This window comes from Psittacula echo (assembly GCF_963264785.1).
Source record: "Psittacula echo genome assembly, chromosome: Z".
Taxonomy (NCBI): Eukaryota; Metazoa; Chordata; class Aves; order Psittaciformes; family Psittacidae; genus Psittacula; species Psittacula echo.
The window spans coordinates 3,829,639-3,856,279 of NC_137742.1; the positions used below are offsets into that span (position 1 = coordinate 3,829,639).

Here is a 26,641-nt window from a genome sequence, read left to right on the forward strand (position 1 = left end):
ACAGACTCCCAATTCCACCCAGCTTCCCTCCTTTCTGTTCCAAATCGATCAGTGCCTATATCCATTCCCAAGAAAAAAACCTAGCCTAAGTGCTAGGAACCTACAGGTGACAAACCCACAAATCTTTGTCCTCTTCATACTGGAAGCAGAGCCCCAGCATCTGTAGCTATGGCTTCTGCTGCTCTCTGCCAGTGCGTGGCACACAAACAAGACAAAGAATTAGTACTGGGCTTGTTTTTAAATCCCACAAGATGCTTAAAAGAAATATTTACACGGAAAGATAATTTCTCTATCCTTCCTGGTATCTTTGAAGAAAGCATCATTATACTAAATTGCAGATACTGAAAATCAAGGTGCAAAGGTCCTTTTGGGTGATGCAATTTACTGCAAAACCAACTTTCATCTTTAGCATGCTGCTCCTTTTTCAGATTAGACCTACCTGCTCTCTCTGCTCTGTACACAGTACTGGATATCATATAGTGTTGTGCTGCCAATTTAAACACTTGAGATAGTACAATCAGCTATTGTTTTATTTTAAAACTAATAGCTCTCCGTGTGTTTGCCAACCTGTAAAAAGCACTGGGTACAGGAGGCAAAAGTTCTCACCGTCTAACAGTTATTTTCTGGGTTGTCTGCTTCAGACGTGAGGCCATCTAGTGACACAACGAAGAAAGGGCTGGGGTTTGCTTTTGTCAGTGTTTCCTGATTAAGTGAAAAGTGCATTTGGATTTCACTTACAAATAAAAAGATTGGTAGACTCTTCATTCTGGTTTTATAGAGACAAAACTCAAACTAGCTGCAGATAAGGGAAGAAATCATATTCCACTTCTAGCCTTTACGACCTTTGATACCCCCTTGATGAAAGTTACGTGATCACTCTGTTTCTGACTCCACAAGAAGCTACAAGATCATTTACCTTTCAGTAGTGGTACAGAGATGATTGTTTTAAACCATTTGGGGGAGTAAGAGTGCCGTGTAAATGCTTGAGTGAACTAGACAGGCTCATGAAAGGTGCTGCAACAACAAATGAACTGTCATGAGCAAAGAGAAAACATTTATTCCTGGGAAAGGATCTTTTCCTTCTTACTGTTCTTTGGTGTTTGGAAAACAGATTTTGAATTGTGGACCTTTTACCATTTCTCCTGGATGATCTGAATCTCCTGAAGCGAGGTTGGAGGTGCAAGAAGGAAGCTGGAATCATCACTCCTGGAGAGTCCCACCTGTATGCTCTACATGCTACTGCTTCTGCTGTTCTATGCTGAGAAAAATTAGCTGTTGTGTTTACCTCATATCAAAGGGCAAGATCACAGCTATCTCTGAATATTTAAAACATAGTATGAGAACACAGTGGTTGCAACAGAAGACAAACACCTCAAGTGTTTCATGTTTAAGTATTTACTTTAATACTCTGACAGGAGATGAATTGCACCTGCCTGATGAACTGACAGGGCTCACAATCCATGCTTGGAACTTTCCTTGAAAAGAATTTGTGTTCTGGTGTATCTTCTGCTGCTGTCCATCCAACTAGGTTACTTCTGCTATCCCTAAGGGCATTTTAAATCACAGTGATAGGCAGCATCTCAAATACTGTAAGCAGAGACTTGCTTTGGGTATAGGATAATGCTGTGCCTATCTATGAGCAACCCACTTCAACCTTAACCTAGTAATGTTCTTGTTCTGTTGACCAAGCAGGAACAAAAGTGAACCTTTACATCAAAGAAGAGACCCATCTAAAAATCAGAACAGAGTTTAGACAGAGAGGTTCATTCTGTCTTTATCTCACGTTAATAAGAATGCAAACAACAATGGCTAATTTTGAGAGGTCAGATATGTGTTCAAAGAAAATTAACTGGATGTTAACCTGTTGATAACTGACAAAGAATTCCATTAGATTGGATCTGAAAAAGAGAACCAAGATACTAATATCTCCAGTCCCAGTTCTGCGAGGTTTCCATAAAACAAAAAATTACGGGCCTTTCAACATGTAACAGTTACGAAATTATAGGTCTTGTGAGTCAGTGGTGCTTGACCAATCCCAGAAAGCCACCTCTCCCAGACATTCACCGCTCTTACTTTACCATATACTCTTTCCACCAGGTAGGTAAACCTCTGTGTGTGTCAGTGCCACCAGCAGCTTCAGCTGTCCACTTAAAAGACTTTTCTGCCTACAAGAAAGGATCTCCTGTCCTGACTCCAGTTTATTCTCTAGGGACTGATCCCCACTGCAAGTATGTCCACATAACAATGTGCCTGGCACAGTGGATGACACCCTTAGTGTCATGGCTCAGTGGTGGGGACTTGGCAGTGCTGGGGTAATGGTTGGACTTGATGATCTTTAAGGTCTTTTCCAACCAAAATGATTCTATGATTCTGTAACACTTCCCAGGACTTCTGCTGTGCTTAGACAGGAAATGGTAAATCTTACATAGCATGAAAAAAATAGGAGCACTTATAAGTGCAAAGTTACTTAAAATTCAGTTTAGCTTTATAGTGATTTAGCCTTCCTGTTTAATTAGTATCTAGAATTGCATGTTGTTTATAGCCACTGGTATTTCAATAGATGTTTAAATGTTTAAAGTTTAATAAGCTTCCATTCTTAAAAGAACAAAAAATGTATGTAATTAAATTTTCAATTACTATAGGGGATTTTGGGGTCCATGCAATTAATAAAAGCTTAAGGCACTTAAGCGTGATCTTCTTTTAAAAAACTAAAGAGTTGAGCACTTAACTAATTAGCTCCAACACTTACAGTGTATTTATTTCTAGCTTAACAAAAGTGTATGTATTCCTTTCTTTGAGCCATTTAAAATTAAACTCTACTAGAGTTATGCATCTTTAAATGCCATTGTTTGCATAGTTGTTCCCATACCTTTTACTAAAATGCATTTACATTATAAATCAATCTGGTCTCCTGTGTAATTCCACTAAATTAATGGACATTCTGAAAGATTAATTTAACCCTATAATGTTTTATTATAATTTGATTCTGTATTTCTGCATTAATATATTGGATAGAATGAAGAAAAAAATTACAAAGTCATGGTGTGGGAAGCTTGGAAACATGAACTACAAGGAACATGGAAAGGGGCTCTAGACAAGGGCCTGTAGGGACAGGACAAGGGGAATGGCTTTAACCTGCCAGAGGAGAGACCGAGATGAGCTCTTAGGCAGAAGCTCTTCCCTGTGAGGGTGCTGAGGCGCTGGCACAGGGTGCCCAGAGAAGCTGTGGCTGCCCCATCCCTGGCAGTGTTCAAGGCCAGGTTGGATGGGGCTTACAGTAACCTGCTTATAGTGGAAGGTGTCCCAGCCCATGGCAGGGGTTGGAACTGGATGAGCTTTAAAGTCCCTTCCAACCCAAACAGTCTGGGATTCTATGTTACTGTAGTGCTGTGCCCTCGTACGTCCAACTGGTACAGTCAGATGAATTCAGAGGGATCTGTGGTTAGGAATTCAGACAAGAGGCAAGCAGTTAGGTCTATAATCACACAGGTAGTCTAATAATACATGCATTGTTCCTTCCTTCTTTTGCCTTTGAGATCCCAGGACGGCTGCGAAGTATAGCCTTCCTCAAACTGGCATCATATCAGGGTAGACACAGTCACTGAGGCATGATGCACTTCCACTGTTTCCCACAGCTTTCCCTTTCCCCTAGCCCCTAAAACGATATATTTGCAGCCTTGCCAGGCTTCTTTGAAGGCTGATGTTCAATTATTGTTTGGATTGCTGACGCTATTTCTAGAGAAACACAAGCAGAGAAGGGAAGTGGTGAGTTTTGGACAACGTGTAACTTGGCTGCCAGCGAACAGAATTTCCCAGCACAAAGACAAGGCACTTTTTTACTTTCTTCTGTCTTCCAAATTATACAAACTTGCTACAAACAACAGAGCTAGCAGTTTCTCAAGAAGGATTACAAATTGCTGTCATAATTACAGACGTACAGAAAGTTCACACAGACGTTACGGCTGTCCTACTAATTACAATAGGATGCATATGGGAGGTGTTACACTTAAAATGTAAAGATACTTACAGTCTGAGTTTGGTGCTCTGAAAACAGAAACCTTCCAATTTCTCCACCCACTGCAATATTTACACGCCATCTTTCATTAATTCATGCTTCAATGCTAAAAGACACTCACGGACCACTATTATCTCCCTTTTTCAAGAGGAACTGAAACCTGCTGAAGCCAGGTTTTACGCTGTCAAGACTTCACTAATTTGAAGTGATACATGTTATGAACACATAAAAATTAATTGACATGAATTATGGTGAATTATTAAACAATACAAATTAAAGATGTTGAATTCACAAATTAATTAATAAGCATTATCTCTCCCACTCATTTGTAAAAACTGTACTGCAGTTCACAATAACATTACTTGTCAAGACCGATTTGCAGAACATATGAAATATTCAACAGTGAAATGCCTCACAAAAAAGATTTCTTTGATTGTAAGACTACACTGGATAACTGTAAACAGCTATAGAGTTTTAATGCATGTAAGAATTTACATTTACAATGGAATTTATTTTTTAAAACACTTTTCCCTCATAATTACTAGAAAATAATAATTTCCATTCTGTAACACAGATCAATGGGAAAATGCAGTACAGATAAGAATAGGACAGAGTAACAGGATAGGATTGGACTGAGTTATTTAGTGCTACAAATTAAAAATGTAGCAGCCTAACTTTTAGATACTGCACAGCTATCCCATGATTCAGAAAACAGAAATTAAATACCTAGACTCCCTCCACAGAAGTCAGGCACCTTAGAGCAATAATTAAATTAACCTCTTGGCAGCTTCAGGTTGTTCCTTAGACACTGACTTACTTCAAAAAAGCAGCCTCCAAACTTCTGCCTCTCTGTGGAATAACTCCCTCTACTCTGTACCCAAAATACAAACTCTGATCTTCACATCCATCCTGCCGAAACTCTACAGAGAAGCCAGACTACAAAGCAAACCAACCCATATCCAGTGAGAGAACTCATAGGGAAGGGCTCTTGAGCTCCAGGTCCTAGTCCCAAAAATGTTTCTGCATTTAGCAGTCAAAACCATCCTTGGGACCAGGGCCAGCCAAATCACCATTGGTGAAGTTACATATCAGTCCCCTTTTTCTCGTTTTCCTTTTGCACATTAACACAATTTCAATACCACACCTCAGATCACCATTCTCAGTGACTGGGATCTGAACCTATTTTAGGGCTCAGAAGGATACTGCTGTAGGCTCCTGTTCTCAGGTTCATCTATAACCTATTAATCTAAGAGACTGGCATAACCTAAAACTCAGTCTTGGAGCCCCTCCCAAAACTAAGCAATCCTGTCCTATTCATATACAGCAGGAATGGGGATTTACTGTGTGCATTCAAAGCACCCAACACCTTTGTGGGAAAGGTTTTCAGCAGTTCTGCAGTCTATCTTACTCTGGCTAAATTTGACCAGCAGATGGAAGCAAAAGAACAGGTTAAGAAAGTCAGAAAACTGCTGCTTCTGGGCTTCCCGGAGCTCAGCCGATCTGTTGGATGGAAGCATGGCAAGGCAGTACAGCCTTGACTTGAGGGAAAACAAGCTGAAGGGGAAAGGCACAGGGACTTGTCCCCTTTGGCTGTATGTGTTCCTACTATAACCATGCAAAGGACAAGGCCTGTGGGCAGCAAGAGGCCCTGCCCTGAGAGGCGGACAGGACAAAAGCACTTCCATCCTGCAAAGGGAAGGAAAACAAGAAGTCGGAGTTGCATGATGCCAACCCTTAAGAACCAGGACCGACATCGTGCCGGTGACTCCGAGACCTCCAGGCCCCAAGGCCAACTGCGAGCCCACCCCATCCCTGCCGCCATAACACAACGAACTCCCCTACAGCGCATGCGCAAGTGCTATGCCACTCCTCCCTCCCTCCCTCCCTCCCTCCCACCACGCCGTTTCCATAGCAACAGTAACGCGCGGCCCACCGGTGCTTACCGCCTCCCTCGTCTGGTAGGTGGTTCTCAGCGTCTCGCAGGAGAGCTCCATCGGGGTTGGCAACGGGCCCGAACCCGGCCACGGCAGCAGCAGCCAACGGGGAAAGCCACGGCGAGGTCCAGACAGCGGCCGGCCCCGCGCCCGGTGGAGGGCAGCGGGCGCAGTGATGGAGACGCCCGCCCTACCGCCCTCAGCCAGCCAATCGAGAGGCCGAGGGGTGAAAGTTGCCGAGGAACTGCCCAATCACGAGTGGAGCTGCGGGTCGCCGTTTAACAGCTGGGACAAGCAGGGTGGAGAGGAACGCGGGGCTATGTTCAGTGCTGGGCCCCTCACTCCGAGAGAGACGTTAAGGTGCCGCAGTGGGGGCAGAGAAGGGCACTGGAGCTGGTGCAGGGCCTGGAGCACAAGTGTGATGGGGAACGGCTGAGGGACCTGGGGGGTTCAGACTGGAGAACAGAAGGCTAAGGGGGGACCTCATCGCTCCCCACAGCTGCCTGACAGGAGGTTGTGGTGAGGTGGGTCGGTCTCTTCTTCCAAATGAAAAGTGACAGGACAGGAGGAGATGGCCTCAAGCTGCACAAGGGAAAAACTTCTTCCCTGAAAGGGTGAGCAGACATTGGAAGAGGCTGCCCAGGACAGTAGTGGAAGCAAACCATGTAGATAAGAAATGTTCACAAACTATGTACACGAGGCCCTTAGTGACACAGAATCTTAGAATAGGTAGGTTTGGAAAAGACCTTAAGATCATCTAGTTCCAACCCCCATGGTTTAGTGGTGGCCTTGGCAGTGCTGGGGAACAGTTGGACTTGATGATCTTAAAGGTCTTTTCCAACCTAAGCAATTACATGATTGCAAGATTCTGTGACAGCTCTAGAGAGCATGGGCACTTAGCATCACCCCTTTACATTTTTGCCATCCACTTTCTGTAGTGTTACGTTAAAAAGTAAATGGCTGTGGGTTAGGAAAGATAATGGAGAAGCCTAAGGCTGGCCTTCAGCTGGCCTTATAAAGTTCTTTCCTTTAAACAGTACACACATACACAAATAAAATCTACTCATCTCAGCTGATGCCCTCCAGTTCTCTCACTGCTTGCAAATCATATCCAGTTGCCCATTAGCAGCACAGAAGGAGGCTGCTGAGGTGTAATCCTGATGACTGTAATTGTTGCAATGCTGAGAGGCGTTGCAGGATAGGTTGTTAAGACTTTTTTGGTTGTTCCTTGGTTTGTTTTTTTTTTAACTGTAGTACGTTTTGTGGAAAGCAGGGGGAGTTTATTTAGAAGTTCAGGTGGTTTGGGTGGGTTTTCTTTCCCCAACAAACCAAATTCAGTTCAGGGGGCAGAGTGATTAGCACCTATAGGCTCCCTTGTTACCCTAATTAGGGCCTAATGGGGAAAATTTAAGCACAGGAACAGCTGCAGTAACATCCTCTCACATAAAAGCATGACTGCTTTGGAAATGGTTCTGGCTTGGATGTTGAAGCTTGTCCTATAAATTAGGAAAAGCAGTGAGTGGGAAATGCTGTAGGAACTTCAGCACAGGACCCTGAGATGGAGCAGAGAAAAAGGAAGAGGTATAGAAAGTCGAGGAAGAACAAGCAGCAGCAGAAGTATGTGAACACTGAAATGCAGATATGGGAGGTAAGTCTTTTGAAAGTTTAGTGGGAAGAGAGATGTTGGGGAGGTTGAAGGTTTGGTAAGCTGCTAAGATGGCCTGGTGACTGAGGAGTGTAAGTCTGAAGTTGGATTGGAGTGGGATTTTGAAGAACTAGAACAAAAGGAGAGACTGATGGTAAGTACTGAAAAGAATAAAAGAGAGAGATTTGGATGAAGTCTTGGTGTGGAGATAATATAATGGAATGGGAGAGGCTAGGCCTGTGCTTTTGTGGACAGGACCTAGGAAAAAGCTTGGGGAGGAACATAAGTATTGAGTATTTGTTTTTTTGTGGGCATGGCCCCAGTGTTGAGTAAAAGGCAGGCTGCGAGGGAAAACTATGGGAGCACAAAATATGATGAAGAGAGAGGAATGCGAAGCACAGAAACTAGAATAAGATAATATGTAAACTCATCTTACACATGTGAGGTGTTAAAACATGAAGTATGGTCTGTTTGCTCTTATGCCAGTAGATGTTTGGGATGAGATGAGTGGGAAAGTTGAAAGATGTTATGAAGTGAGTGTATGTAAGAGAAGAAATACCAGTCTCTGGCATGAGCTTGAATACTTGATGGCTGTCTCAATGTATTTGAAGGAAGAAACATGCAAAGGTGTGTTCAGAGAAGGCTTTGGTCTGGCCTGTGCTGGTATATGCTTTAATGATCAAAGAGATCCTCACCTGCAGCTTGCCCATTTGGTCTGGTACTGAATTGCAGTCAAAAATACATGTTTGATGGACTCAGGAGCTCAACTTGTGCAGTGGTGTTGCAGACAGCACGCTTCGTTAGGCTGCAGATGCTGCACAAAGGGGGTCTGAAATGAGCAAAGGCCCTATGTTTAAATGTTCAAGGAAATGGCTGCTACAAGACCAAGCACAGAACCAGTTTATGCAGAGAAGGGCTAGCTCCCTGTGGTTATGGCTAGCAGAAATAAGGGTTTATCTTGGATTAGCTGGTAGTAAATGAGAAGGAAGGCCTGGCTTAAAAAGCTATTGCAAAATTACTACTAATAATGTTAATTATCTAGTTCTTACATTTCCAGATCTTGTAGTGATGTTGAATGACCATAGCCAGTGTTTTCAGTGAGAGCTGGTACCCTCTAGACAAGCTCACTCTGTTCCCAGCACTGCCTGCCCAAATCCCTCTCTAGCACAGCATTCTGCCAATGTGTCCTCTCCCCTGGCCCATGAAGAAATTCCTTGTATCCTCACATTTGCTCTGAAGTGTCTTATAGCTATAGTTATCACTCCAAATCCATCAATTATGCAAAAATTGCTGCTTTTTGTTTAATATGGGCAAATACATTTTGCATTTCAGATTTTCTTCTCCCCCCTACCCCCAAATGTCTCTTCAGCTTTGTGTTTGGGTTGGTTTGGCTGTTTGCCTGTTTGTTGGCTCAGTTTTTACTTTTTAATTTCTATTTTATTGCAATAAACCGGTTGTTTGGTTTAATGGCACTGTTGCCAATGAAACTGAATATTGTGACTAGGTAATTATTGTGACTAGATAATGATCTCTTGCTGCTTTTGAAAATAATATTCTCAGCTGCACCTCAATGTTTATTTTTCTGTAAATGTCTCAACATTTCCCTTACAGCAGGAAACCCATTATCCAAGTTCTGAAGCTTACAGCCAGTGACATTTTCGCTTCATTTTTTATTAATAAAACGTGTCACATCACCGTTATAATGCAAATTATGAGAAAGCTTTATCCATCTTACCAAGAGCGAAGAAAGCTACAAAACCGCAGCAAGTTTGACCTTTCCATTTCGTGCAATGCAGTAGCAAGGCTATATTATTTGTTTTTCCTTCTTTATGTTTAAATGAATATAATAATAATGTTTAACGGCTGACTACGTCCTCCTCGCTGTTACCCATGAAGGGAGGGAGCGTGGCAGCCCTGAAGGAGCACGGCAACCCTGAGGGGAAGCAGACCCGCTCGCCTTTATGGCCGGCCGGGGTCCACTGCATGCCGAACCGCCTCTTCACTTCAGCCCCGCGGGGCCTGGGCACCCCGAGCGGCTCGGGTGGGTACCGCGGTGTGTGTGTGTGTATGTACAGAAAAAGGCGGGTTTTACCTCACGATTCCTCTTGCCGTCACTCTCCAGGGCCGCCCCGCCGTGCTGAGGCACGGAGCCCCGTCGTGTCCCACCCCTTCCCCGCTTCTCGCCGGAGCCGCCCTCCGCCGTCACGTGCCGGGGGCGCGCACCGGGTGCACGATGGTGGCGGTGGGGCCCGGCGACGGTGGCGGCAGCAGCAGCGGGTAGAAAATGGCGGATTTCGAGGAGCTGCGGGTGAGGAGGGAGAGAGGCGGCGGAGGCGCGGGTTGAGGTCCTACCACCCCCGGTCCCTCGGCCTTTCCTCACCCCTGGGTGCGTGCCTGAGGAGGAGCGATGAGCGCGGCCGGAAAACACCAGGGCCCTTCCCCGGGGAGGAACCGCTGTCTGAGGAAACCCTCCCTTGCACTGCCCCCCCCACCCCCCTGGGGGTGCCCGGCCAGGCCTCTCTCCATTCCCGCCGTGTGGTGTCGGTGCGGTTCTGCCCCCCCACACACATCCCGCTCCCGACATCTTAAAAGCTGTTCCATGCGGCCCAACTGGCCGGGAAGCCGGGCCCTGACCCGGTACTGGGGCTCGCATGGCGACGGGCCGGGCTCCCTCGGCCTCGGGAGGGCGCAGCGCTGCGAACCGAAGGGAGAATGCTGAATAATTACCGGATCCTTGAACATGCTAATGATTACTGAGTTTTTTAAAATTCATTAACCGCTTTCTAACCGGGAAAGCTGCGCCTGTGAAGCGTAAAATCTTGTATTCCTTTTCCAGACCTGTTTTATCTTCAGTTCAATGTCTTTATATTGCAGTCGTGGACTTTCTGCAGCAGCTTTTTCTGTGTGTGTGTGTGTGGTGGCCTTTCATATTTTCAGATGTGTACACAAAGAGCTGACTGCATCGTTTCTGTCTTTCCTCGTGTTTCGTGAGCAATCTGTGAGTATCTTTGTTCAGAAGGAGCAGGTTGTCCTTCTGCAGCACCCACACCTGCAGAAGTGCTGCCGGGGGAATGCTGCATGCACGCTGAACACACCCCCTGCCCCGACCTGGACTTCCTTACAGAAGGAATGAAAGTCAGCTAAATAGGAACCGCTGTGAGTGAGGCTTCAGTGTACAGGAAGGTCTCATGGCTGAGCTGACTGTAGTCTGACCAACAGTGGGAAATACGCAATTGCCAGAGAGAATTGCCTACACTTAAGCCTTGTTCCAGCACTTGCACTGCTTGGGTTGAAGTGGCTGTAGTGTAGCTTGGGAGCTCGGTTATAAAAATCTCATGGAAAGAATTGAGTTTCTTTATTTGATTAGTTCTCTAACTCGGTTTTAAGGAGGGTTGGCTTATTTTATCTTAAGTTAAATTTTTTTAACTTTTTTATGTTTGCATGTTTTCTTGTTTAGTGGTCTCACTCATTTTCAGCTACGTTCCAAGGTCTGTCAAAGGGTTTTGGCTATGTAGGTGGCTAAAATCCTGGTGTAAACTTTGTAGCAGGGATAACTCTTAGTGTGGCTCCTCTTCTCCAGGCTTGAGCCAGAGCAGTGATCCACATTTTCCAAGTCCTATGATCATTTATTCAGATAGTATTGGTAGAGTACTGAGTACTGATAGTACTGGTAGACTCTGCTGGGAATTGGGTGCCTAAAATACCTTTGAAATTATATATACACCTGAGTTGCATGCCAGAAGTAACAGAGAAAGTATGGAGGGAAAAGAGGAATGGGTTTCAGGCCAACTACAGGAGTGCCCTTTCATCATTCAAAAAAACCCCCGAGGTATCAGCAGTTAAAGATACCGGTCTGGATAAGTGTCTCTTGGTGTTCCCATTCATCTTACATGTGAACTAGGGTGTCTGTGAAATGAATGTTAGCCTGGAGCTTCTCTAAGTAAGTCTTCAACATCCAGCTGATGATAATTCATGGTCCATTTTGAGAAAGCTGTAGATGTTTTTTGGAAGAGAATATAGTAGACTGTCTCATGTCTTCAAGGTCTTTACTACCTTTATTTTTTCTTTTTAAGGAAGAATGTGTCTGAATACCAGACACTTGGTCTGCAGATTCAAGGTTGGGTGGGGTTTTTTTTGTTTGTTTTTTGTTGTGGGGTTTTTTTTTTTCCACAACACCAATTATTTCTGCTTTTGGCCAAAGAAGAGACACTCCTTCCTCCCCCACCAATAGATTTCATTAATTGACCTTTTGGAGTGATTTAAACTGCTGCTTTTATAGGTTAAGGTACAGGGCATTTTTATGGCAGTATTGTTTGCTGCTCTATTGTTGATTGTAACTTCCTTTCGTATGTGAGTTCTACCTGCCTTGTAAAAAGCCACTGGGGCAATTCAGACAGTTGAATTTATTTTAGTACATTGTTAAGGACTGAAGGCAGGAGGTCAGAGTTGTCTCTTAAATCCTGTTTATGAGGGAAACATGTAGGGGCAGCATTTTTCTGTTCTCAGGACAAGGGATTGTTTTAGTACTTGTTAGAATATTGCTGTACTCTGGGTCTTCAGAGTAAAAGTTCTGGGGAGCTGTGACTAAAAGTTTATTTCTGAGAGACTGTAGCGAAAGGAAACATACTCAAAGGAACCTGCTGTTACATCATGCCTTTTGACAATCTTAAGTTTTCTTAAAGGATTCGGAAGCAGCTGTAACCACGGTCACTGCCTCTCAAGCTATTGCTGAAAATATCTAGTATAAGGTTTACCCCTCCAGACCTTCAGATTAACCCCTAATTAATTAGTAGTGTTTATTGAATTCTGTAGCTTACCGGTTTCTGAAATATTAGTGAGTAGCTGAAAAGCTTTGGTGAGCACAACTGTATCTTGTATTTTTAAGGTACAGTTACCAGGCGGGCTGTTCACAGCTGTGTTCTTAAACATGGCTCATAACTTTATCCATAATTCCAGCTCATGGGCAGCCCAATGAATGTCAAAGGGATTACATGGGCATAGGCAGACATGAAACAGAAGTCAGCAGTATGGTGTGGAGGCCAGATTTGGCATGTGAACACAAATTTTGAACAGAATTGGCCCAGGAGAGGGGAACTACAGCTCCTTCTGAGAGCCATCTGTGAGACAACAATTTCATCTCCAAGCAAATTCTGATCAAGATTTGGCTTGAAGCTGCAGTTTGCATCACAGCAAAATACTGCTGTTAAGAGGATAGGTTGTATTTATTGCTTAGAGAGAAAGACAGTTTCTTGGGTCCTCTAAGTTTCTGCTGGCATCCTGACTCTAATTTGAAAACAAATAATATGTTATCCTTGAAACATTGCAGATCCCTAGTTTAGAAGATAAGAGCTTCAGTCTAATAATTTGTGTTTAGTTGGGTTTTGAAGTAATGTTTTAGTTTCATCTTTATGGACAAAAAGAAAATCTCTTTGTAGGCAAACAAATACGCTTGTGTGTCCTGCTTTTAGCTGTAACAGTTAATTTTCCTAGTAGCTGGTGCAGTGGTGTGGTTTGGCTTTAGTCTGAAAATAATGCTGATAGCACAAGGGTGTTTTAATTGTTGCTCAGTAGCACTTACTCTGATAAAGGACTTTCCAGTGTCTCATGCTCTGCCAGTGAGGAGGGGCACCAGAAGCCAGGAGGAAAGAAGAGACACAACCTCTGACCCATACTAGCCAAAGGGATATTCCATACCACAGCATGTCATGCTCAGTGTATTGGTCTCAAAGTGGCATTATGTCATATTTTGCTTGCTGTATGCATTCCCTGTTTTGGTGTTTATTGGCTTTTGGGCTTGGGCTAAGGTATTTTGTTGTACTTTAAAACAGTGGTTTGTAAAACTGATCTGGTATATGTTCCCAGCACTGCCATCACTTCTATACTTTATGAGCTATCTAATGGGAACTATTAATATTCATATCTCTTCCTTTTTCTTCTCAAGGAGATATTCCCCCCCATCTCCTCCACTAGGATATTTAGAAAAGTGTTTAGAAGTTTGAAAACTTTTGAATATCCTCGGGATGCTGAAACCAGCCTGGTCCCATTGCTAGGCATTGGTATGTTGTTGAATATGGTTCATATCTTGCTTAGGGTTAAAAGCTACATGTGGCAGCTCCAGCCTGCGTGAAAAGCTCTGTGGCTCAAATGAGAAAAAGAGAGACCAGAACTCCACTGACAAGGAATTTGGCTACTTCAACCCCTGCAACACACTATAGCTACTCAGCTCCCAGTACCAAAGGTGTATTCTGAACCACAGCATGTCGTGCCCAGTATACGAGCTGAGGGCAATTACCCAGAAGGGCAGATCGCTGCTCTGGTCAGTCTGGGTATCAGTCAGCCTATGCTGAGCAGTTGCATTCCATATCACTTGTGCTCATAGCTTTCATTTCTTCTCCCACTGCCCCCTGTTACCATTATTGTTGGTATTTTTTCTGTTGTCACTGTATTTTACGTTGTTATTAAACTGTTCTTATCTCAGCCTGTGGATTTTACATTGTTTCAATTCTCCTCCCCTGCCTGGGGAGGGAAAAGCGGGGAGAGTAAGCAAGAGGCTGTGTGGTGCTGGGTTTAAACCACAACAGTACCAAAACTAATTTGTGTGACCCTGGCAATCAGTTTCAGGGCCACTGTGGGAAGAAAACATCAGTGAGAAGAGATGGATGTATGCTCATATTTCCTGTGCAAAAGGGGAGATTATACAGAATTTACTGGAAATTGAGGTTTATAAATGGTGAAAGGAAGTCCTACTTTTAATTTTTGCTCTTGCACAGCCAGTACTGAAGTCATGAGATTCAAATGTGAAGAGCAGTATGGTTTGAATGCCATACTAAAATACAGAAATTGAAATTTCCTTCTTGTGTCTGTTGGATCTTTTCATACAAACTTGGTAGCTTTCCACTCTGCTCGCTTTATTTTTCCAGTCTGAATAGACAGTATTTGCCTGTTTACCAGGTGAAGCAGTGCTTAGTGCTAAATTGGTACACAAGAAGAAATCAGTTTTCTTGTGTCCTTTTCAAACTCATTGCCAGACCCTCTGCTGTGTTCTGCTTTATTTTAGCTGTGTTAATAACATTTGTATTGCATATGTGTTTGATTTGATGTAAAAATCAAATATCTTTTGTTGGTCTGAGGTGAACTTAAAATGGATAGAATAGATACCTAGTTTCTGTTGATATAGCGATACTTAAGTTGCAGTTAATGTTGAGTGTATTAAATAAGATATCCTGTGATAAAATGCTGTTAATAACCTATGAAAAGATATTGTTATTTTGTATCTGTATATAATTCTCCTGTTCCTCCTAGATGCCCAGTCACTTTTCCAGATCAGTGAGGCTGCAGTGAGTGGTACCTTAAAAGTTTATTGTATTTAGAATAATTAAAAATTAATGATTTTGCTGAGACACAGTGATGGGGGGAGGAAGGAGTTAATGTAGCTTATTGTACTTAAAAAATGAGTCTGCTGTGGAATGGGTCAAGCTTTGTTTGGAGTGTCTAATGTGAAATGAATGCAAACATTTGATTTAGGATTTTCCCTGTTACATTAAGTACATGCAACTTGGAAAATTAATGGCTAATTCAGGAGCCAGGCTAGAGGTAGTCCAAAGAAAAATCCCTACAATACTGAGGACCACCCCAAGACACAAGTTGTTCTTTCTTACTGCTATTAGACATCTCTAGCCCACTGTAAATAAGCATGTATGTAAATCCATTGTAAAAGATGTCACAAATATGGTTTTCTGCTGTGAGTGTCCAGAAAAGATCTCAAAGCCAGGACTGAGGATTTGTGGTGTTGGACTTTGGTATGTTCTTTCAATATAGCCTTCATACTCCGCAGAAAAAAAATCTGGAAGTTGCTGGTGCTGAAGCAGAGCTTTTAGGGGAGACTGATGAGAACTCTTGAATTGCTTCTGCTGGTGCGAGTATAGGGTTCAGTACTTGATCAGTTGTTGTTGCCCTAGAAGCAACAGTTGTTGTTTACTGTAGACATGTCAAGAATTTAACAGACACTCTTGGTTACCTGTCATTCATATATGTAAGTACAGTGACTGTTTTAGGTAGTTTTGCAGGGGGAGTGTGGAGAATCGTGTATCTCTTGAGGGAGAACTTTGTTCCCTTACTTTGCTCTGGAACGTGCCTGCCCTTGATTCCAGTGGCATGTCAGTGTTTCCTGGACTCCTTAATGTCACCCCTGAGAAATGAATGCCATTCTACATAAACCTACAGCTTAATGCTTTAGAGCAATATTTCTGCTTGTGAATCATGGCTGCTATACCTTAGCATAAGAAACAAAAAAAACCCCTGTGAAAATTCTTATGACCTTCAAGTATGAATTTGAGGGGAAAAAATGTTTCTGGAATACAGAAATACTTGAATTATCTAGTTTTATTTCCTTCCTTAAAGTTCTGTCAAACTACTCCTTGTGTTCATGGAGGAACATTAAAAATGAAATGGCTGTGGTCTTCTATATTAAAGCTGTGTTAAAAAAGCTTTTTCTTGGGCTGCACAGCTGTAAAGAACTTCTCAAGAGAAAATTGATGGCTTTTACATGACACAACTTGAGTGTCTAATCTTAATTCAGTGGCGTGAAAAGCATGCTAATAGCTAGGCTGCAGTCTTTTACAATATTGCTGGAAGTCCCGGAAGAAACTTAACTTGGTAGAGTTTGTTTGAAGTGTTATCTGTCTTTCACCATGATCAGAAATGCTCCTAAGCATATGCTGTGCCTCTATGAAAGAGTGTTGATTGTAACAAATGCCCACTTTGATGTATCTATAAATGGAGTAATAAGCTAAAATGTGTAAAGAATCATAAGATGGTTTGAGTTGCAAGGTACCTTAAAACTCATCCATTTCCAATCTGCTGCCACAGGCAGGGGCAGCTTCCACTAGACCAGGTTGCTTCAAGTCCTGTCCAGCCTGGCCTTGAACACTGCCAAGGACAGGGCAGTCACAGCTTCTCTGGGCAACCTCTGCCGGCACCTCACCACCCTTGTAGGGGAGAACTTCTGCCTAAGAGCTCATCTCAGTCTCCTCTCTGGCAGGTTAAAGCCATTCCCCCTTGGCCTGTCACTGCAGGCCCTTGTCCAAAGCCCTTCTCCAGGTTTCTTGTAGCCCCTTTAGGCACTGGAGCTGCTCTGAGGTCTTCCCTTAAGGAGCCTTCTCCAGGCTGACCCAGCCCAGCTCTCTCAGCCTAGCTCCAGAGCAGAGCTTCTCCAGCCCTTGCAGCATCTCCGTGGCCTCCTCTGGCCTCGCTCCAGCAGCTCCATGTCCCTCTTATGCTGTTGCCCCAGAGCTGGATCAGGACTTCGGAGGGGTCTCCCCAGAGTGCAGCAGAGGGGCAGAATCCCCTCCCTCAACCTGCTGCTCGTGCTCTGGGGTGCAGCCCAGCCCACAGGGGAATTCTGGGCTGAAGTGCATGTGGCTGAGTCATTGGGAGCTCATCAGCCAAACCCCCGAACTCTTTCTCAGGGCTGTACCATCTAGTGTCCCTCTGTTTGTGTTTGTGCTTGGGATTCCTCTGACCCATGTGCAGGACCTTGCATTTGTCCTTGTTGAACTCCATGGGGTTCATATGGTCTCACCTCCAGCCTGTCCAGGTTGCTCTGAATCCCACCTCTTCCCTCCAGCCTGTCAATAGCACCATACAGCTCAGTGTCAACAGCAAATGTGTTGAGGGTGCACTTGATCCCACTCTTCATATGTTGCTGACAAAGATGTCAAACAGTGCTGGTCTCAGCATCAACCCATGAGGAGCATCACTTGTCTCCACTTGAACATTGAGCCCTTGTCTACCTTATCCTCTGAATTGGAGTTTCTCTCCAGTTTAGAGACAAGGAAGGAAGAGGAGTCCAGGTAGATGGTGTTAGTTGCTCTTCTCTTGTCCACAAATGCCATAACCCTTTCATAGAAGGCCACCAAATTGGTCATGTGCAATTTGTAGGTCAGATTAGCTGTGTTTTCATGCATGTGGTGGTTGCCTTAAAGGGAATATACAGTCAGCTTCAGGAGAAAATGCTGCAAAAGCCATTGTTTAGTAACTTCAGTACAACTCACTCTTGTAAGACTTCTTCCAAAAGCATGTGTAAGATTTTTGCATTGATGGACAAAACTAATTTTTTTTATACTCTTCGTATTTTATACTTATTCTATAGAAGATAAGTATACTTAGATAAGATACTTGTATCTTTTATACTCTTATATCTTTTTTTTTTATACTCTCCATTTTTAATTAAGGTGTTAATTTAAATTCTTGCTGACTCTGGTATTGAAGCCAGCCTGTGTCTTCTAATAAAATAAAATCCATCTTGTAATGAAATGCTAATTTGTGGAGTTTCAGCATAAAATGTTAGCTATTTCAAGGCATGATTAACTGCACATTTCACTTTGATTAACTTGCAGGAATGCACAGAAGGTAGCAGGCAGGGTAAGAGGCAGTATTTTGCAGTATATGCTATTTCCTTAATCTCAGTGTAAAGGATTATTTTATTCATATGCATTCTGATTATGGAATCCACAGTCATGCTTACTGCCTGCCTCTGAAATAAAGGAGGTGATGTTGCTATCAAGCTTATGCTGTCAAAGCAGGTAACATGAACTTCTCAGTAAATTCTTGAATTTCAGTATTGTCTTTTAACACAATTTCTTATGTGGCATGACTTTAAAGCTGTTAAAGTACTTCAAGCTATTTTTTTATGAATACTTAAACACTTAATTTTCTTCACCCTGTTTGACTGTGAGACTAAGGAAAATTGGCAGGGGATTGCCAGGTGGAAACTAGCCTTCTCCAGCAGCTTGCAAACGAATGGAGTTCTGTTTCTATCTCTTCTTTTCTTGTATTGTGTTGAGAGAAGCTGCTGGGATGAAATTAAGGTGACATCTGCTGTTGGCCTCTTCTTGAGGTGAACCACTCAACACCTCATGAGATGCTGCTTTCACTGATAATTACGTCCATGGTGCATTTATACATGAAGTGTTGGGGGAATACCAGACTGCTGGGATAGCTCCCTGATACCTACTTGATAGAAGCATCACTGTTCCCAGACTGGCAGTCTAGAAATGTTGAAATAGGATGAACCTCATCCTGTCAGCAATACGGAAAGGGAGTGCCTCTTCAGAGTGCTGCCATAGTATTTTAGATGGTGGTCTTGATTTGTATGAGTAATGTGGCCCTTGAAAAGGCTGCTTTCTCCTGCTGTCTGGTAATGGCACAAGAAGTTCTGGACAGGTTGGAGAGACGGGCTGTGGGTGATTGTAGGAGATTCAACAAGGCAAAGTGTCGGGTCTTGCACTTGAGCCACAACAACCCCATGCAGTGCTCCAGGCTTGGAGAAGAATGGCTGGAAAGCTGCTCATGGAAAAGGACCTGGTGGTGCTCATTGACAGAGCTGAACATGAGCAGCTTGTGTCCCGGCAGCCAAGAATGCCAATAGCATCCTGGCCTGTATCACCAATAGTGTGGCCACAGGGCCAGGGCAATGATCATCCCTCCTGTACTGGGCACTGTGAGGCTGTACCTCAAATCCTGTTCAGTGACAGGCCCCTCACTACAAGAGAGACATTGATGTGCTAGAGCGGGGACAGAGAAGAGCAATGATGCTGGTGCAGGGCCTGGAGCACAGGAGTAATGAGGAGTGGCTGAGGGACCTGAAGTGGTTTAGTCTGGAGAAGAGAAGGCTCAGGGGGGACCTTATTGCTCTCTACAATGAGACAAGGAGGCTGTGTCTCTGAACCAACAACTACCAGAAAGGAGGTTGTAGTGATGTGGGGTCAGTATCTTCTCCCCAGTAGCAAGTGATAGGACAAGATGTAATGGCGGTGAGCTGCACCAGGGGAGGTTTAGACAAGGTATCAGGAGAAATCCCTCCCTGAAAGGGTTGTGAAGCCCTGGAACAGGCTGTGCAGGACAGCAGAGGGAGTGTATCATCCCTCGTGGTATTTAAAACCATGTAGGTGAATCCCTTAATGATATGGCTTAGCGGAGTCCTTGGTAGTGCTGAGCAACGGTTGGACTTGATGATCTTATAGGTCTTTTCCAATGTCAATGATTATATGATTTGATGATCAGTTTTCATCTGGCTCAATTCCCTGATCTGTCTTTCTGTAATATTAGTTCTCTCAACATTAAAGAGGAAATGGGGAGCAAGCAGGTAGGGGCACAGGGGGAGTTCTAACTTTTTGGTGTCTGTCTGCATGGTTGTGTTACAACTTCAGCTGACATCCCATTTATGTTAGAATACATGGCCGTAAACATTGCAATAGTATAGTAAGGGTTAGGGAAGGTAAACCCCAAATGTTGCATTGTGAGATGTATTCCTTCTGAAATCAACACCTAAAGCTATAAATATTTTGCATTGGACTACAATTTAAAAGTTAATGCACTTCTGAGCTGGTTTTAAAAGTATCTTTTGTCATGCCAGATGTCTGCTAATGCCTACCTTCTCTGTTAAGGTCTTCATCTGCCAGTCCTTGAATGTGGATCTGGTATGGTACAGCTGTATAGATTAAAATTGGATGTTCGTTAATCTTTAGAACGTCATCTCCTGGTTACAGTGGAAATGTCACACAGAAATAGGAAGGTAGATGGCTTAGAAGAATTCTGGATAGTTTTATACCTTTGAAGAGAGCTGTCTCGAACAGGTTGCCCAGGGGGGTTGTAGAGTCTCCTATGTTGGAGATATTCAAGGCCCGGCTGGACAAGTTCCTGTGTGATGTACTCTAGATTACCCTGCTCTTGCAGGGGGGTTGGACTAGATGATCTTTTGAGGTCCCTTCCAGCCCTCGGGATTCTGTGATTCTGTGATCATGTGCCTGTGCCAAATTACTTGTTTGTAGTAATGAGGGGAGAAAATCACCTCCATCTCTGAGTTTGCTTTTTAATTTATTTTGTTTTTAAATGAGAATATTTCTGTTTATCAGCTTCATAGATCAATCCTCAGTCTTCCACAACAAACTCTGATAAAATAAATAGTTTTGTTTTATTTTGAAGAGATCAGAATGTGGTATGAAAAGGGCAAGAAGCTTACTGTGACTTTCTGTAAGAATCAATTATGTTGCTTAAACAGTTTTTTAGTGTGATATGTACCTCTTAAAAACTGTCCACCTTGTTTTGCCATCCTTTCAGGAATGAGAACTGATGTGCTTGTCTCTGTTCAAGCATGTGTTCAACAGACTGCCCAAAATAAAAAATTAACTATGCAGAACTTTAACACTTCCTTATTTCTTAAAATGTGTTGGAAAAGTGGTGATAATACGGGTTAATTTGTTTTTTCTTTATCTAATGGAGTGGAATATTTTGTGTTACAGCTTATGTTTCTGCCTGTGAATTTAAAGTAGCACTGCCTGGGTTGCATTGGGGTTTTGTTGTTGCTCTTGCTTGAGAGTGGAGACAATTAGAAGTCTTTGAAATATAACCAAATATAATTTAATATAACCAAACTCAACTTTCAGCCTGAAAACTTTATTTCTGTGTTTTAAACTAACTATACTTTTGTGCTGGGAGAGGGTATAGGATAGTACCTGAGATAACAAGTGTGAAACTAGAATGATGGTTCAGTGTGGTCCTCAAAATGTTCTGTTCAGGGTACCGTTTGTTCACTTGTGCTTATTTCTCTTTTTATAGAATATGGTATCAAGTTTTCGTGTTTCTGAACTACAAGTATTGTTGGGGTTTGCTGGACGTAATAAAAGTGGGCGGAAACATGACCTCCTGATGAGAGCACTGCACTTACTGAAGAGCGGCTGCAGCGCAGCAGTTCAGATAAAAATCAAAGAACTCTACAGACGTAGGTACCCAAGGACAATTGAAGGTCTTCCGGATTCATCGGCTATAAGACCTGCTGTTTTCAGTCTGGACAGCAGTTCCTCTGTCGAGCCTGACCTGGCTGCTGCTGGCATTCACCCGCTCCCTTCTACTTCAGTCACATCTCAGTCTCCTTCCTCGTCTGTCAGTTCTGTGCTCCTTCGAAACACTAAATCCCACATGCAGCGGCCATCCCCTCCGATTCCACCTGTTCATCCCGATGTCCAGCTGAAAAGCCTACCTTTTTATGATGTGCTCGATGTGCTCATAAAACCTACGAGTCTGGGTAAGTGTTTATTGGCTCTGCATGTTGCTTAATTAATGCAATAGGTCTTGCTTGTGACAGCACTAACTCCAGACTTAAATGGCTTTTGCAGCTGCAGATAAGGGGAAACTCCCTTCTCCTCTTTACCCTTGCTTTCTCTTCAAAACTTGTCCCTAAAAGTGCCACGCCATGCTTCAGAAAATAGTGTGCTCTTTTGTAAATATTAGATGATTAAAGATCTTTGTCTTTTTGAATATTAAGTAATAGAGGAGGATAGTTTAGTAAGAAGGTACCTACAGTGGTCATCTAACCGGCTGAGCAAACGTTAAAAAGTTAAGGGCACTGTTCAAATGCCTCTTAAACACTGACATGCTTGCAGCATTGACTGTCTCTCTAGGAAGCCTGTGCCAGTGTTTGACCACCCTCTCAGTAAAGATGCTTTGTAGTATCTAGCCTGAACCTCCACTTTTGGCTGAAAGATTTGGACCTTAAGTTTCTGCCTGGTACAAGTGAGGAACACCTCTGTTGGGGCCAAAAAGAAAAGGATTTCAGTAATTACTAATAATTAACAAATTGCAATAATATAATGAGAACAAGTTCATGGTTTATGTAGTATCTGCAGATACTGCATGCACATTACATGCAGATCACTGTGACAGTTCGGCAGGTTCTGACGTGTGGCACTGAAATGGTGCAGCAGAGTTTAGTACTGTGCTCATATTAGCACAGGCTGGAAGTTTCTCAGCCTACAAGTTGTTGCTGTACTGTGTGCTAAAATGCAGAATGGACCTTTGTCTTCTGAATAAACAGGGGTCTCAGTTTAGCTTTCTTAAATGCTTCACTCAAACTTAATTCTTTAGAATTATTTTTTGTCTTGAAATTTAACCTTTCTTATCTTATATGGTTGCCTAACGATTTAGTAATGTAGTTTAGAAACATTTCAGCATTTTGTAAGCTGTTTTCATCCTTATAAACGTTTTAGTTTCTTATCTGATAGTCTTTTAGCTGTGATTTGTACCTCAGTGTGGTATACTCTGATCATTGGTCACCCTCCAGTACCTAAGCAGCAAACATTACTAACATTACTTACAATGCCTGCTGTCACTTCTGCTTGTGAGTTCTGACACCCTGTTAAGAATTTGTATTGTACCTGTGTATTGGTACAATCACTGCTTTGGTGTTGGACAGCTCATGCTGCCACAACCTTTACAGAGATAATGTGTCAGTGTCACAGTGCCCTAGCTAACTGCTGCTTGCGTTCGCTGTGCATGGTAGCCGAGTATCTGAATTAGCCTCTTGAATTATTCTGTGCTGTGGGACAGCTGCTGGCTTATAATTAACTGGATTGGTTGCCGGCCACGTAGTCACTCCATTCCGCATAATGCAGCATGTGCTGCACATCATATTTCTGCTGTGTGCTGTGCAGTTATCTTTTGTTTCCTGGTCAGTGATATGTAGAGGTGGTTAGAAATCTCTCTACCAGCTGTTTTCCTAACTTTGGAAATCATCTGAAAAGGGTAATTTCCTTTTTTGAGAGGAAAAGACTTCCTTGGGAGTATCACCATGTTATAATGTGTCTGAGAATTAAAGTTTCAGAAACCAAATAGGTAGATCAGAGAGCTAGGAGTGTGGTCTGCTTCACTGTGACTCTTTAAAGGGGATGAGTATAGCTATTCTCTTACACTAACATCAGAACACAAGAGCAGGTGTAGTTGTGGGGTTTAGTTTTAACCCACACTCAATTCAATAACAGAATATTTCCATGATCTTTTTTGCATGTGCTCAAGTAATATTTTAAAATATAAAATGCTGTCTGTGGTGTGTGGGTGTCTGTGCACAATGTTGCTGTTTGGAATTGTTTGAGGAGCTTGGTGTGTGTTTGCTGCACCTGGGTCCTGTTTCATGTTCGTGTTCCTTTTGTGTGTGTGTTCTGGGCGTAGAGACCTTGTTTTCAAAATGTCACAGTGTGCAGGGCAGTCTGGCTTTTCCAAATGTTCCTGGCTTAGTAGTGCTATTCCTGTCTTCATCCTCCTTGCTGGTAACTTTAAACTGTTAGACAAGTCCAATCTGCCTTTATTTCAAGATTTCCAACTTCTCAAGTCGGAACAAAGTAGAAAAGTAACATCTGCATCCTGTGGACCTTTAATACTAAAGTATTTCTGCTTCCCATCAATGGCAGACAAGTAGGATTCTGATATAAAAGTTGTATTTAGTTAATTTTTTTTTATTGCCAAATATTTCTGAGGGGTAAGTCCCAGACATGAAGTCTAGTTGGCTTCTCTGGCAATAGAGGTTGTGCTCTTCCCCTTTCTCCCCAAAGGCTTTACCTGTTTCTGAACTGAGTAATTTTCCAGCTGTTCATTTATAAATTCTGGTGCACATTCTCTTCTTGTAGTACATAAAACCAAACATCTTCTATGTTTTGTCAGGTATTCAGTATTACATTTGTTGCGTGTTTGTTTGAACCTTTCTCCTTTAGGAAAAGGGATTATAATGTGGCTTGCCAAACTGCCTTAGTACTGAAGTGTAATGTGATATTAAGCCACCTGAATATGGTTGAATGAATGATTTGTTCCATTGCTTTCCTCTTGACAGTTACATGCAGTTTAACCACAATTTGATCGCATTAGGTAACTTATGCCTTTTTCCAGAAAAAACTCAATTGCAGATCCTGTTTTAATTAATGACTTTAATCACCATGCTTAAATCTCTCCTTTTTTGTGTTTTCTAGTACACAGCAGTATTCAGAGGTTCCAAGAGAAGTTTTTTATCTTTGCTTTAACACCTCAGCAGGTCAGAGAGATCTGTCTTTCCAGGTAAGTAAGAGTGTGTCATGGTGAGGAGAAGGTGTGGATTTTTGGGCTATTAATGCATCACATAAGCTCAGAGATACAATAATAAAATGAGTATAACTTTGGAGAGGATTAGATGTTTGGTTTTCATCAGGAACTAGTGTGCACAGAGTTTATGTGCATCAGGGATAAATCCTATGCCACTCAAGAGATAGCAATTACTTAGTTCCAAATAATATTGTGACTGTTTGGAGGAGTGGTAAGCTTTTCTTCCCAGCATGTTTCCTGGCTGCAGGAATGGAACACTGCTTTTATCTTTTATCCTGGGTTTCATGTTGTTGCATGACCTATGGTGTAAGCCAAGAGAATTCAAAGAGTATTTTGTTCTCTGGCAACATCATATTTTATTGTTAGTATAAACTCTTGACAGAAGATGCTGATCCTGAAGTTCTGATGAAATTGCAGTAGCTAAACAGAGGCGGCAGTAGCTAAACAGAGGTGCTTATATCTGTAACAGATTGCTTATAAGGTCTGTTCACAGCTTAATAAAAGAATAAAAGCAGAGTTTAGTGATGTGGGGGCAGGTGTGCCAGTTCTTTTTGCATACAACTGGAATGTAAGTTTTACTGTCTAAATAGATACTTCTCTTTGTCACAGGGACTTCATGCCAGGGGGCAGGAGAGATTACACAGTCCAAGTTCAGCTAAGGTATTTTTTTCATAGTGCTCCCTTAATTATAATTAGCTAATGTAACAGAAGTCTAGATGTTTGTGTGGGTGTATCAATGTGGTGACACTTGAAAATGATATTTTTTCTTTTTTGGGATGTAGGTTTTGCCTAGCAGAGACAAGCTGCCCTCAAGAAGATAATTACCCTAGTAGTTTGTGTATTAAAGTAAATGGGAAGCTGTTTCCATTGCTGGTAAGCTTGTTTGTATGTATTTGTGGCTGCTTTGTGACCTGTGGTGTATGTATTTTGCTGAAATAATCAAGCTGTTTATTGTTATCACACAAATTTCTGAAGTTACTAATGTTAGGCATATGCTGTGTGAGATAGACATTACTATTATTAATCTTGCTACAGCCACTACATGGATTAATTGTGTTTTAGCCACTTACAGGAAACATCATCTGTTGCAGTTAACACAACAAAATATGTCAAAAAGAAACCAGTGCCTGCATGGGGAGTCCTCATCGTAAGTCTTGACTTGACTGGCAGGAGACCTTGATGATTGGCTTGAGTTCCATCTTTTTATGAGGAAATGGTATCAACTTCTTGAGTGCGTGTTTCTATGCTGCTCTGCTTTCGTCCGGTTAGAGCGGAATTCATTGTGGGGATGAAGAACAGACACATCTGATGGTTCCTAGTATTTGATGGTACTGGAACAGAGCAGTGTTGGCAGGCCTACACTTCAGTGGCATCTGATGTTGTAGAAGTATGTGGGCAGGGTCACCTCAAGGCTTGAATATATAGAAAAAGGGAAAAACACTCAGTTTTCTTGGAAGATCTCTGAAACTGGTATCTCTACAATAGAACAGAGAAACTTACACAACCCATTCTGGAAGCTATAGAAAATGGAAAAAGTAGTAGTACAGAGGCTTATTTTCAGCACTGGGTTTTGAAAAATGCTGTATAAAGAAAGGAGGTGTGACAAACTCTTTTTCCGAATGTTTATCACCTTCTTGGTGTCAGATGTGTTGTCCTGTACCATGACATACGCAACCATGACTGCTTTTTTGCCTCTACTCAGCTTAAATGAGACTCTAGCTTCTCTTCCCTCTACTTAAGCAATTGTATCACTATTCTTCATCTGTCTTCAGTGTGTAGAAGGATTGCTTTTGAATGTTTTTGGGTGAGTGTTTCCTGCAAGTGCCAGTTAACGTTCTCTGTGATAAAATACAGGATTTCCCCCTTCTTTCTTCAGATTCTCTGCCTTTAAGCTACCCATCAAGAAGAATTGGGTCTGATGTTATCTTGTGGACATCAATGTCTGCTGATTTGCAGTCTTGCTGAGAAAGTTTACACCCTCTATGCATAACATATGTCAGTCATAGCAAAAATAGTTTGTAATCGTGGATTGTTGCTTCGCTTTTGATATAAATCCTGTAAGTTCTTCTTGCACATTGTAAGATGTTTCTTTATCAGAGAGAAACTTCAGATGAGAAAGTGAATAAATAACTATTGTCTTAGTAA

At 42.5% G+C, this 26,641-nt stretch overlaps 2 protein-coding genes across 7 annotated transcripts in view; one reads left to right on the forward strand and one right to left on the reverse strand.

Moving 5' to 3' along the window:
* KATNAL2 (katanin catalytic subunit A1 like 2) overlaps positions 1-6,009 on the reverse strand; it is a gene marked incomplete at both ends in the record, with an annotated part of 34,343 nt that extends 28,334 nt beyond the window's left edge. The window contains one exon of the mRNA XM_080637210.1: positions 5,959-6,009. Within this exon, the coding sequence (XP_080493336.1) occupies positions 5,959-6,009 (51 nt within the window). The remainder of the gene's footprint in view (positions 1-5,958) is intronic.
* Positions 6,010-9,812: 3,803 nt separating this feature from the next.
* Positions 9,813-26,641, forward strand: part of PIAS2 (protein inhibitor of activated STAT 2) — a 32,337-nt gene continuing 15,508 nt past the window's right edge. For all 6 annotated transcript variants that reach the window (XR_013958729.1, XR_013958730.1, XM_080637447.1 and 3 more), the window contains exons 1-5: positions 9,813-9,902; positions 21,212-21,677; positions 24,388-24,472; positions 25,106-25,156; positions 25,279-25,369. Coding sequence is in view for 4 of the 6 variants with exons in the window: in XM_080637447.1 (XP_080493573.1) it covers positions 9,879-9,902; positions 21,212-21,677; positions 24,388-24,472; positions 25,106-25,156; positions 25,279-25,369 (717 nt within the window). In the remaining 2 variants the exon portion in view is untranslated. The remainder of the gene's footprint in view (positions 9,903-21,211; positions 21,678-24,387; positions 24,473-25,105; positions 25,157-25,278; positions 25,370-26,641) is intronic.